This window comes from Ciona robusta, chromosome 5 (genome assembly GCF_009617815.1).
Source record: "Ciona robusta chromosome 5, ASM961781v2".
Lineage (NCBI taxonomy): Eukaryota > Metazoa > Chordata > Ascidiacea > Phlebobranchia > Cionidae > Ciona > Ciona robusta.
Window position 1 is genome coordinate 2,223,490 of NC_143239.1, and position 13,633 is coordinate 2,237,122.

Here is a 13,633-nt window from a genome sequence, read left to right on the forward strand (position 1 = left end):
GTGTAAGTCCTGTCCGGCGCCGTGGCGTAGTGGTTAGCGCGCCTGCCTGTAACCATTAGGTAATGGGTTCAAGGCCCGTCGCTGCTACCATTGTGGGCGTATGTGTCCTTGGGCAAGACACTTAACGACAATTGCTCCAACCCAGTGGTCACTAATGGGTTGTCCAAATTATCAGCCAAACATAAAAAAATGAAGAAAAAAAAACAAAAAAAAATAATCACTCACAAAGTAACATACATGGTAACTCGTAAGCTGGCACGAGGTGTTAAACCCGTGTGATAACGACTGTCTTTTTATGGCCACGCGAGGATAAAGTAAGTTACATTCATTCATTCATTCATTCATAATTTATCAAGAGCTGTATGTGATAGTATGAGATATAATTTGCAAAATATTTATTTGGTAATCTACAACATTTTTAATTAAAAAATATTTATTTAGTATTTTACAACACCTGTAGAAGCCACTTTTCGACTGATCCTCTTGCAGCAGATGTTGATATAAGGTCAACAAATTCTACTTTCTCTCCTTCACTACTAAACATAGCTTGTATATCAAGATTATCCAGGAAACGAAGTTTCGCGATTCCTTCAAAACATTTCTTCAGATGAGGTTGGACTCGAGTCGGATCTTTTGTCTCCGATAAAATCTCCAACATTTCATCGTTGGAGAGAAAGAAAAACCTGAAATTTAACTTAGTTTTAAGCTTAATGTTGTAAACAAAGTTTGGGCTAGATTATTTATAAGATCTATAGCACTCCATTCTACTTTGCACCTAAAAATTACCCCTAATTGTGCAACAGGTTATAATAAATACCAATGACAATTTCAATGTTGTCATTTTGGCATCAATTTAGTTTGGTTTTAATTCAAATTTCAGGATATATTAGAAATATAAAAAGATATAAATCATGTGGAGTATAAATAAAACCTACAAAAAGTTAGTTTTTCAGTTTAAAACTGCGGGATAAGTGAATATAATTTGAATAAATTAAAAATGGATTTGTTTTTAATAAATGCTACTATAATCACCTTGAGAAAAATAGTCGCTTCTTTTCCAGATAAGCATTAAGTCCTTTCATGATTTTATCCAACAATCCATTGCTGTCAATCAACTTCTGAAGTAAACCTTTCATGGCTGTTGCAGCCATTACCTGTTATATGAATACTATCATCATCGCTTATTTATTCTTATTTGACAAAACAAGTGTTATGAAAAAGTATTTTATTACATAATGGTAGCACCATACACCTCATGCCTGCAAGTTACCGGGTAACTAATTAATAAGCAAATATAGTATGCTCTAAACCAGAGAGTATGAGGGCATTATCAGAGAATAAACACACAACAAATTAGAAATGCTATTTTTAAGCAAAAAAATGGTTATTTCTGTAAAAAAAATACTAAATGAAGAATAAAAAAATTAACACCAATGAAAACTGTTATTTTATAATAAATAAAATTTATTCAAGTAAATGACATAAGTTTTCTTTGGCTACAATAAAATAGAAATACTTACATGGGGGTCCTTCATGACAAATCTCATGATTTCTTTCCAGTTTTTATCAACAGTTTGAAAGAGCCTCCCTTCTTCAGGCATTTGGTTCATAATATCTTCTGAACTGAATATAGGTTCCAAATACAACCACTGAGCTTGGACCTTAAGCCATTCATCCAAAGTATCTTGAATGTTGAGTAATCTTTCTTCCCACATCTAGGTAAGTTAAGAAAGTTTTAATAAAATGGTCTATTTATTCTGGCACATTTTTATTCATACCAAAATAAAAAAGTGTAACTTAGTGTTTTAAATATGATCTGAACAGATGTTACGCAATGTTAAACCAAATTTTATGAAACTTGGTTTAAAATGTATAAAAAAATGTTAATAAAACTGTCCTATTCTATTTGGTTGAGGTGCTATGGCAGAACTTGCCAAATCCAGGGTTCACCCACTACCCATAATTCACTACTAAACAATAATTTTACCTTGGTTTCATTTTCAAATGGTTTAATAAAAGGAGATCCTCTCATAGTTTGTGTTTTTACAATTTGATCATCGAGTACAGTTTGTACTTCGTCCAAAGATGAGAGAATAGAAACACCAGAGTCCCGATATTCCAACGTGTTAAACAATATCTCATCCCAATCACTTTGCATGCGAGCTAAGGCTTTCTCAAGAGAAAATTCCTGAATTGTATAAAAATTAGAAAAATTTGGTAGAAAATATAAAATTATATAGTAGGGTGGGGGAAGATGGGACACCTTTAACACATAATATCCAAATTTCCTGATCGTATTTTAAACAATTAACAACGGTCTATAAGAGTCGTAGGGATATAGTTTTATAAATCTTTGAATGTTTTTTGTTTACTATTAAATGGGATGAGAAAATAGAGTAAAAAGCTGTCCTATCTTCCCCCACCCTACTCAAACTATTGTTTTAACAGGATTGCACGCGTAACAACTTTGTTGGTTATTCTTTTCCTTTATTTTTTTATATCCTAAACATATTTGGCGACCCATTACTGACTAATAAATTTGTGTAATGAATGATAAGTGCCTTGCCCAAGGACACATATGCCCACAATGATAGCAGCAAGAACTTCTTGAAGCCTTGACAATGTTACCAGTGTTGGTGTTTGTTTCTGTGAGAAAAACACCTAACAGCAATTGCCCTAACCCGGTCAAAAAAAACATACCAATCAAATTTACTGATGTAGTAACCCATAAGCGGGCACGAGTATCGGTGTTATAATACCTATTGTTGCCCATCAGGCAGTGATAAATTTGAAACATATTTAATATCTAATAAAATTAAAATCACCTTGCTGGCTGCTCCACTAATGGTATCAAACTCATTCATGAACGAATCCAGATTTTTCTTTAAAGTTTTTCTGAGTGTGGTACCCGCATCCGGAGTAAGATCTTCTCCATAAATCTCGGACATCTGGATCCAATGTCTCTTCCTGATGCCAGGGTTACACATGGTTGAGATGAGGGGAATGTATTCCTAAATTAAAGTTCAAACAGTTCAAAATAATGTTTACTAGAGTTGTCTAAACTCTAAACTGTATCACTTTTATCATTTACTTTAAAAACTATACATTGAGATTTAATTATTTTTTGCATTATTTAGGAAAAATATTTATTTAGGTTTTTACAGCAATAGGTAGACAGTTATGTTGTCTTATCCATGAACTATTGAAATATAAGGAATACAACCCAAAAATAAATGCATATAAGTGAAGTAATATATAATATACAAATATTCCTCACTGAAAACACCACAGCAAAAACATTCTGAACAAGAATATTACATAAATTATCATGTAAAAAAAATGATTTTATTACAAAACACTTTAAACTGTGACCAATCCTAACACTTTACCATACGAATCTGTACAACAAAAAAATTAATCAAAAATTGCCAATATTTTAAAGGAATTTTATTATATATATTTGCTGATGCTGGCAGACATATTTTAAGACTAAATAAAAAAATACTTAAATAAAATAAAACTTTACCTTGAATTCTTTGACATCATCCATTATAGCGGAACACAGAGTCACCATCATATCTTTCTTCTCCTCTTCCACTTCCTCATCTCCCAACTTCTTCCTCCGAGGAGCATTCTTCTTCTTCTCCTCCTGAGCTTTCTTTGATTTTGTCACAAATGATTTGTTGGCTGAAAAAAGCGTTATATTTTTATTTTTGTTATTTATTTTTTGTGTTATTTATTTTTTGTTTGGTGGCTAAAATAAGTGTTATTTATTTTTTGTTTAATGACTAAAAGGGGTTATTTGAAGTTTTATTTTGTGTTTGTATTAGTAAAAGTAACACTTTAAGTGGAATTAGCTAAAGGCTTAATATATTTTTCTTTTTAGCATATTTTTATGTGGATAAAATAACCAAAAAAAAACAACAATAACAACTGTTTACTGAAATAAGACTAATAAAAGCAAAATAACACATAACATTTCACAGAAAAAATAAACACACAGACAAAGAGACATTCGACCAATATTTCTTACATTTATAAATTTCCCTCCAAAACTCATCAACCTCAGCTTCAATTGCTTCACTTTCAAGTTTCAAGAATTCACCATCCATCCATCTTTTCTCTGCTCGCTGCCATTTAAGGATTGTTGCGAACAGTTTTTGGTGAGGCTCAAGTGCAGTGTGCATGCTTTCCACAATTGGGTATTTGGTTTGATCCCATTTGAACAATTCTTCTTCCTGTAAGGGGACTTTTGTTAAAGCAAAAATATGCTGAAATTTTGCTGCTTTGATTAGAACTATTTCAGGCGAAGGAAAAATTTAAAAAAAATATAAATATATAACTAGTTCTTTTTAAGTTTTACCTGTGTATAACAAAAACTTACAGTTTTAATAATAATTTTCACCTAAGTCCAATGTATATTTTTGTTGTAAAAAATAATAACAGTTTATTGACAAAATAATAACCAGATACTAGATTCTATTGCGTAAATAATCAGCTAGTAAACAAATCCTTAGCAAAACCCAGCAAAATCCAATTAAGTTACCTTGTTTATGAACTCAATTTGTTCTGCTGCTTCAGTGAGTCGTTTATGCACAGCGCGCGTGTCGTTTACGTATTGCTGCATCATATCCAGTTCACCACATTCAGCAAAATCTGCCACCCTTCGTGAGAGTTTCTCCAACTCCAAAGTAAGTTTCTCGCGCTTCTGAAGCAATTCTTGTTCACCAGCTTTCTTGGATGCTTCAACAAGCTAGAACATAATGTAGGTAAGTTTTAACTATAAAAGAGCTACAAACTAGGTATTAGACAGGTAGGTATGCCCTCTAACCCATGTAATATAACCAAGTATCAAAGAGTTATATTATGCATAATAAATCCAAAGCTAATTTCGGCAATAAATAGAATACACAAGGTTAGGTATCAAGCAGAATCCACCAGTAAACAAAAGCTTGATTTTTATTTTAATTTGCCAGACAAGTTAAACCTAGAAAGCAATCATTATTTTTGTTTTGTTGAAAAGGTTTCCTTATACAATAAGTCTTAGAAATACAGCTAGGAATATGTAAAACATTTTTACATATTTAAATATAAATTAATAATAATAACTATGTTTGTATCTTCAACTACATACTGAAGATTTAAAAATATTTTTAAGAAAAAGACAGGATATAGCGACCAAACTACAGTTGTTAAAACACGCTTACAGTTAAGAACATATTTACATTTAATTTGAAGAAAATATGCGTGGTCGCGACACCTAATTAAATATCGTATAATTAGAAAAATATTTCTTACGTCATCATTGGCATCAAAGATCGGTTGAATGGTCTTCGGCCAGGTAAGAACTGTGCTGTTTAATTCAATATCATCACCACTGAACATATGGACATCCAATAAGAAGTTTAATCTTTTGTGACTCTCAGTGATTCTCTCTTTCAACTCAGTAACACCTAGTAAAAAAATCAAAATCAATTTGTGAAACTAAAAAACTAAAAAAATTGGTGGGAGAAAAATGTAATCAAAGGGTACTTGGTTCAAGACTTAGTTCCGCTACTATAGTTGAATGTTTGACCTCTTGTATGGCTGACAATTTGGATAATAATTTGTGACCACTGGATTGGAGCCTCAGCCTCATACTCACAACAGTGACAACATTAAGTGTGGAACCCTTTAGTTACTTCACAAGTTCTCTAACCCCTGAGCTATAGTGTTGGGAAAAGACAACTATAATTGGACCAACCCATTTATATACCCATAAAGGGGTAAATATAATATTTACCATAAAAGAATGTTATTTACCCATTAAGGGGTAAATAAGCCCGATGTGTTGTTTTAAATACTAAAATGAAAACATGTTCTGGTAATGAAGGAAAACTAACCAGTAGTTCGAGCTTCTTTGACAAAATTAATCATATCCATCATTTCTTCACTGTCTTCAGGAGTTTTGAGACATCTTTGCTTAATCGTCTCAAATCGGGAGCAAATGCTGGGAGTTAAAACGCATCATTATAAAATATAACATTTAAATATAATCTAAAATTTGCATTTTCCATGTTTTTAATAATTTTTATATATTCTTGCGCATTATTCTTAATCTTCACTACCTAATTAAATCCAAAAATTGTGTTATAGCATACGATAGCCCGTAAAATTTGAAAACAGGAAAAGTAAGGGAAAGAAAACAATTTTGAATAACAAAAATTTACTCTTTATTATCTTCTCTGTGATCTTTAGTGAGTCTTTCTAGCAAAGTGTCGATGTGCTTACGCGCAAATTCCACCAAACCTCGCTTGATGTCTTCACAGTTTAATTGAATCTGATAAAAAAAAAATTTAATTGTTATATATAATAACATAACATATAGTTTTAATTTAATAACGATAAATATATATTTTTAAAAAGCAGTACTTTTGACACTTTGGGTAAGGATAGAAAAAATTATTAGTTAGATAACAGTATTAAATCTAGCAGTAATAATATGCAAGTAATTTTACTGTTTCATGTCATATTGTTGATATTAAAGTGAGCATTAATTACTGAGACACATATTTAACATATGTGAGCATGTGGGTCCTTGGGCAAGACAAAGTTGGTCCCTAATAGGTTGTTCAATTTGTAACCCATACAGAAGGACAAACACTCAACCAAAACTGCGAAACTAATAAACGGCAATTGCTTCAACCCAGTGGTCACTAATGGGTTGTTCAAATTATCAGTAATACATAAAAAATGATAAAAAATCTCTCAAAAATAATCACCCACAAAGTAACATACACGGTAACTCGTAAGCTGGCACGAGGTGTATTAGTACCCTACGATTACATTTTCAAATGAATAAAGCACATTTTGTGTTAAACTTTGTATACTTACCATATCAAAGTGAATAATGCTATCAAGTGAAATGATTTCTTTGGCCACTGCAGAGAACTTTTCAATATATTCACAATAATCTTGGAAGGAATGTTCTTCTGCCATAAAGCTTTCAATCTTAGAAGCAGCCTCTCCATTTACAAGATAGCTGTATTTTTCAACTAAGAAAAACAAAGTAAAGCTATGAATATATGAATATACATGTAATAATAATTATAACTTTATTTGTTTCTTTGATTACAGTTTCTTTGATTACAGTAGCAAAAATTTAGAAATATTTTAAACAAAAAGACAGGATAAAGCGACAAAACAGTTGTTAAAACACGCTTACAGGTAAAACATTTACATTTAGTTGAAAGAAAATATGCCGTCACCAATTTATGTTTTAATTATTTTTAAGTTTAACTTCTAATAGAAACAAAAGTAAAGACACAACCCGTACAGAATGTAACTTACTTATTATCGTGTGGTAAGGCAACAAAAAACATTAGTGGCCTATTTTATATACCTTTTGTCTTCTTATAAGTTACAATAAATTTTAAACTACCTGACTTACGAATGTAACACAAGAAAATATAAAAGTCAGTTAAAGTTATTAAAACTAACCGAAAAAATCCATGTGGTCCTGCGGGCCTTCGAAATTTGTTTTTACTGCATGTTTGAGAGAAGCCAGCGCTTGATTCGCAATATAGTCGGCAACTTGTGTGTCAATGTAAACTGCCGATGCAGCCCCTGTAAGCCATGATTGCACGGTTGGTACGCTGTGCATACTGCTACAGATGGTGTTGGCAACAAGCATGACACATTCTTCCAAATCCTGCAAATGAATAGAATTTAGTTTATTTTAATGTAAATAGGTGTGGTCCTATGTCCTACAATGAGATAGTTCAAGCCAATAACTACAAAACAATAAGTGTTAAATTGATTTAATGAGATTGTTTGATAGAAGTAAAAAGCATAAAGCTAGCGCTATTATTTTTAACTAAAAGCAAAGAAATATCTGATAAAAAACTGTTCTTTGAAAACAATTTATATGTTGTTAATTTAAATTAATGGAAGTAAGATTTTAATAAGAGAGCAAAATTTTAATAAGAGAGTAATGGAAGTAAGATTTTAATAAGAGAGCAAAACGTTTAGATACAATTTCGATTTAATTATACAGCAATCATTTTTAAAATTTTAAATACGGTTGTTCGATATTAAAAAAAAAACAATTTCAATGCCCTTTTTTAAGAAGAAAATAACAGTAAAAAAAAAACCTGAAAACTTGGATAAAATTCCATGTTTCCTTCATCAAATGTTAGCTCGAGGTGAAATATTGGAAGTTGAAGTTTATCATCGAGGTCAAACAAATTAACCAGGTGTTGTAGGGAGCGGGTGACAAGATCTTTTAACTAAAGAAATATAATTTTTGGATATTTTGTTTTTATGATTAATGGAAAATTATGATGATTTTTTTGTAATTTTCGCGCTGAATGGAAAATTGTGTTTGTTTTATAACTTTTGTAATCTACAGGCTTGATAAAAAATTGTAAAGTTTTTTGGTAATTTTATGATTCTTAGGCTTCATAGAAGTTTTTAGGTTAGGCAATACTGTGATCTTCAGACTTGTTGATAAAATTATGTTGGATATATATTTGTAGTAATGTTTCGGCTTCAAGCATTTTGGTATCTCTTGTGGTGTAACATCTTTAGAAAAATATCAAATTTCAAAAAACATGTAAAACTATCCACATTGAAAGTTGTAATATGATTCACTACAGTCTGTAGAAGATGTAAAATGATATTTAATAGAAAACAAGTAAACTATCTGTAACGTAACTTTTGTATAAGAATTTTTTAACATGATTTTGAATCTATTTGATCACGATAAAGAAAATCATATTAAATAATAAAATTCAAAGATAGAAATTAATAGTCAACAAACCAGCTTAAATAAACTTCACTCAATAAACAAATTACAATATAATTAGAAGAGAAATAATTATTAAATTCATTTGTCTCTTTGGTTACAGCAGAGAAGATTTAAAAATATTTTAAACGAAAATATATAGAGACAAAACAATAGTTGTTAAAGCACGCTTATAGTTAAAAACATATTTACATTTGATTAAAAGAAAATAAGCGTGGTCGCTACACCTAGCAGATAATCGTGCCGTTTATGTTTAACTATTATCAAATTAAACTTCCAATAGAAACAAAAGTGTGCGTAAAGAAAGAATAGTGTACAAAAAGGCACCACAGCACAATAGGAAGCCAAATTGAAATATTTCCATTAAAACTTATTTATTTGTAAAGTGGATATACCAATACAATTCAATACACTCACCTGGTTGGATATAAGAGTTGTCACACATGAGTAGAAAGAATCAAATTTATCTCGTCGAATCCCTTTAAATTTCTGTTCATCTCCAAATACATTTATAATACGTGGATACCAACGTTGCATTAATTTGTCTTCAGTTTTTTCGCATTCAAGCAAAACATTGTTTCTCAGGTATTCAATATCTATCGGACCTTGTGACCTGGAATTTTAAGAATTGATTAAGAAAATAGGTTTTGATGAACTGCATAAAGAATGTACATATAGTTCATAATAAGACATGACCATATTTTTTATAAAATTATTTTTTACAATATATTTTCGGTGTTTAAATCATAAAAATAACATATTTATCAAAAGTTATGTGTTAAAAATAGTATAATTAAATGCATTTAAAAAAATTAATATATACATACAAAACTGAACCAGACTATCTTTAACGTATAGTTCAAAACTCCAATTATTCAGTAATTCTGAAAACCTATTATTGTCTGCGTATGAAAAGTAGGCAATAATAATAACTTTATTTGTCTCTTCGATTACAGTGACTAAAATTTAAAAATGTTTTAAACGAAAAGAAAAGATATAGGAACAAAACAACATTCATTAAAACACACTTACAGTTAAAATCACAATTACATTCAGAAAGAAAATAAGCTTGGTCGCTACACCTACCAGTCAAACAAGGTACTTATGTTAAATTTTTATCAAATTAAACTTCTATTAGAAACAAAAGTGTGCATAAAGACACAGGCTTTGAATTAAACACATACCTTAAACTACTAAGATCAACCATAAGAAGGGGTTCCAAATCTGCTTGACACATCTGAAGCACCACTTGCATAGAATGGTGTGTCACCCATAAGTTTGCAAGGATATTACTTTGTGCTTTTAAGAATGATTCGTGCCATGGGCTTGAATAATCCAATCCACTGTGAGAATTAGACATTTTGAAGATAACATTGCTGTTATATATTTTACATGCATCAGATTGTAAGTAGATTGAAATGTAAAGGTTATGAGATAGTAAAAAACCATCAGGGCAGCACAATTGTATAAAAATATTAAACCAAAGCTTAGGAATGTAAATTTCAGAAATATAAAAACAAACTCATAAAAAAGTTTAAAATAGTTTACAGATAAAATAAGTTATACTGTACTTATAAAACAGTGAAAAATATTTTTCTGAAAAAAAAAATCCATCATAAAATTACTTTTCAGGCATAAAGTTACTTTTATAAACTTACACTGGTTCAACAGGAGGGGGGCCAGCTTGTTCGTTGTCCAATCCCTTCACTGATGGTTTCAATAAAACATGTTGAACTGTAATTTAAGTACCTTCATAAATAAAAAATACCTACTATAATACGTTGTAAATGATTTGGCCTGATTGAAAAAAAATGTTTTTGAAACAAAACATTGGCAATAAAAGTAGAGAAACAGACAACAGAAATCTAATCGGTAAAATATTTATAAATTTTAGACCAAGGTATGGTGCTTTATAAAAAAAAATATGAAAAAGTTATGTTTAAAAAATTGAAAATAAATATCACTTACTCATAGATTTTCTGGTACTGGCTTCAAAATCTATTTTGACTTCTTCGAAAATTTCATTTATCCTTTGGTTCTGTTGCTTTGAAACTTTTAAATGAGGTGGGATTTTCATGAGAATAGATTGCAACCATTCATCTTGTATTGGAACAACAGGTCCTGATTCAACACACTTCTTCATGTACATGTACATTTGCTGGAAACAATTAATGCATTTCATTATATTCCTCATGTCTACTCGAATTCGCTCAAGGCTGTAAACGGGGATAAACATTATTGAATGTAATGCGTGTGTAACAACCTTGTCACAATTAAAGATTTTATTATCGGGATTCTAGGTTGCGGTTTATAACGAACCGCCCGCTAGCGTGTCCAAAATATAGTGACCGAGAAAAATTCGCTAGATGCAACCTAATGCGCACACAGACACAAGAAAAAATACGTTACACGTGTATACTGCTTTGTAAAACACGCTCACCACGTTTCCTTCTCTTTTTGGGTGTGGCAACAGTTATAAATAAGAAGGCAGTTTGATTACGTTTTGATCAGAGTGGTTGTTACAATGAAGATACAATATGTCACAATTGATTAACTTAAATTAATGCAAGACCAAGTTAGTGACACTTTTCTGCATGTTTCAACCAACATGTTTCATTAGTGATATACAAGAACATAACTTAAAGGTTTCCTAAGACCAAACAAACACGTGGTGGTTGTAATTATTGCAATGCTAAAAATTAATTCAAAAAACTTACCCTGCGTTTTCTTTCACTGCTCATCATCTAAAAATATTAAACATAATAATATATATATCTATAAACTGCAAAGACATCGAAAATGGCTAATTCTTAGCAGTATAAAAAAAGAGTTTTCTAAACTGTTAAGAATCTTATGCTTGAAAATACACTTTTAAACTACACTTGATAATAGAAAAGGTGTAATAATTAATAATTTTATTAAATTGAATGGTTATTGCTTACCACACAACTTTATAGAATTAATAGTTATTACATCATATCCATTATCAAGTGTAGTTTAAAACTGTATTGTCACACATTTCAATTCATACAATTCCAACATTATTCACATACATTATAAACTTTATAAATTACTTTATAATATACCTTATAAACACAGTATTCCTGACTGTTGAAGAAACACTTACAGCCATTAATAAACTACAGTAATAATAGTTTTATGAATAAGTAAGCAACACAACTTACAGCTCCTGGTAAACTTGGTTCTTTCTTTTTAGGAGGAGCACATCGAACAATTTCTTTTGTTTCTTCACTCGCTGCTTCTGCCTCTTTTATGCTAGGAAATAAAAATAAATATTCCAACTTTTCCAATAGTCTTAAATGCAAAGTAGGTAGATAGGCTATCATTCTCACGTTAGTTAAGAATTATACTGTTTCTATTGATCATGAGTGCCTGTCTAAAAGTTACAATGTCCAAAGACACATATGTCTTTGAAAAATCAAGCCTCAATCAATCCTGAAACCTCCCAGCCAAAGAAAAATGTGCTAGCCCAGTCTGTAGAATATGGCAGGTACACGAGCGATTTTGTTCACAAACTTTTGATGATGCACGCCAATTAATTAAACAATGAAAAAATAGCTATTAAATTTAGTAAGATTTCCTAACGTGGCTTAGAAATGTACGGGATTAGCACGCCGATTTTAATGATAGCATGCGTGCACATGAAAAATAACCGTCTTGCACGTGTGAAATCTTGTCAGGAACTGTCATACTCTGCAGACTGAGTGCCAGCCAGTGTGGTACGAAGTTGTTGTGCAACGAAAAACAGCCCATATATGTGTTTTTACCATTTAAGAAATAATAGCCTTAATTTGAATTAAACCGAAAATTTACATGATATCGTTTAGGAGTTGCTGGTAATGCACGTTTCTGCGGTGTGTCATTAATTTGCTTCTTGAAAAATCCCTGCTTCCCGGTAATCCAGATTCCATCCTGTTTCTCAGTGGTATGGGAGGTAAAAGGGGTTGCCGTGATGTCCCAACACTGCCATTGGGAGGCGTGCGCTTAGATTTTCCTTTTGATGAGGAAGACATTTTTTTGGTTTGTTGATATCCTTGGTTACGTCATATAGATAGGAAAGATAGCTAGTTCAATAGTAACTGTTTACTAAAACCTTATCTTATCAATTAAGTTAAAGTGTCTGAAATATATTGAAACAAAAATGCATGAAAATGTAAGCAATGCCAAAACGCCTATTATCCGAGTTGTTTTTAACGCAACTGATAATATTTAAAATAACACACATGCTAATTTTTGTTTTTTAAGTATTAAAAAAGTAAAAACAAACACATGCGGTACAATTGTCGTACAAACGTGATTTTACATTAAAACAACTTTTCAACAAAACAAGCTGTTGTTGTTGCCAATGGAAACTGATATCTATAGAAATCTTATAAATTATGCCAGGATTAAATGGGCACGTAGTGATCATTTACAGTCCTTTTTGCACGACCATAAAACACCAAACTCGAACAATCTAAGAGTAACCGACTTTTTAGGTAGGTGACATTAATAGTAAGTATTAAAAATGGTCGCTAATATTTCCACTTTGTATGTATATTCGTTAGTTACTGCGCAGTTATTGTAGTATATACTAATCGCAATTAACCGTTCACGCCCGTTAAGTTACATCAGCATCGCAGTTTCTTGTTTAGATAAAAAGGTACAGTAAAAATCACAGGCATGATGACAGCGTGTGAGTAATTAAAAGCGTGACGTATAATTTTAAGCGTGAAGGAAGCGTCATCCACAACCAATACCGCGGATTTCCGTGGAAAAATAACGCGGTGTTAGCGTCATTATCATAATATGCGTAGGCTACAAAGCACACGGATGCCAAATATGTAG

General features: G+C 31.2%; 1 protein-coding gene across 2 annotated transcripts in view; it reads right to left on the minus strand.

The window, feature by feature from the left end:
• Positions 1-13,131, minus strand: part of LOC149735487 (dynein axonemal heavy chain 12-like) — a 49,732-nt gene extending 36,601 nt beyond the window's left edge. For both annotated transcript variants that reach the window (XM_089877660.1, XM_089877659.1), the window contains exons 1-21: positions 12,620-13,131; positions 11,971-12,061; positions 11,503-11,529; positions 10,754-10,943; positions 10,444-10,519; positions 9,970-10,128; positions 9,203-9,398; positions 8,133-8,267; positions 7,480-7,690; positions 6,874-7,034; positions 6,210-6,319; positions 5,883-5,989; positions 5,299-5,453; positions 4,547-4,753; positions 4,034-4,238; positions 3,527-3,687; positions 2,826-3,011; positions 1,988-2,188; positions 1,521-1,715; positions 1,033-1,154; positions 455-683 (exon numbers count right to left, since the gene is read on the minus strand). In XM_089877660.1, coding sequence (XP_089733786.1) covers positions 455-683; positions 1,033-1,154; positions 1,521-1,715; positions 1,988-2,188; positions 2,826-3,011; positions 3,527-3,687; positions 4,034-4,238; positions 4,547-4,753; positions 5,299-5,453; positions 5,883-5,989; positions 6,210-6,319; positions 6,874-7,034; positions 7,480-7,690; positions 8,133-8,267; positions 9,203-9,398; positions 9,970-10,128; positions 10,444-10,519; positions 10,754-10,943; positions 11,503-11,529; positions 11,971-12,061; positions 12,620-12,819 — 3,324 coding nt within the window. In that variant the 5' untranslated portion in view covers positions 12,820-13,131. The remainder of the gene's footprint in view (positions 1-454; positions 684-1,032; positions 1,155-1,520; positions 1,716-1,987; positions 2,189-2,825; positions 3,012-3,526; positions 3,688-4,033; positions 4,239-4,546; positions 4,754-5,298; positions 5,454-5,882; positions 5,990-6,209; positions 6,320-6,873; positions 7,035-7,479; positions 7,691-8,132; positions 8,268-9,202; positions 9,399-9,969; positions 10,129-10,443; positions 10,520-10,753; positions 10,944-11,502; positions 11,530-11,970; positions 12,062-12,619) is intronic.
• Positions 13,132-13,633: the final 502 nt, after the last annotated feature.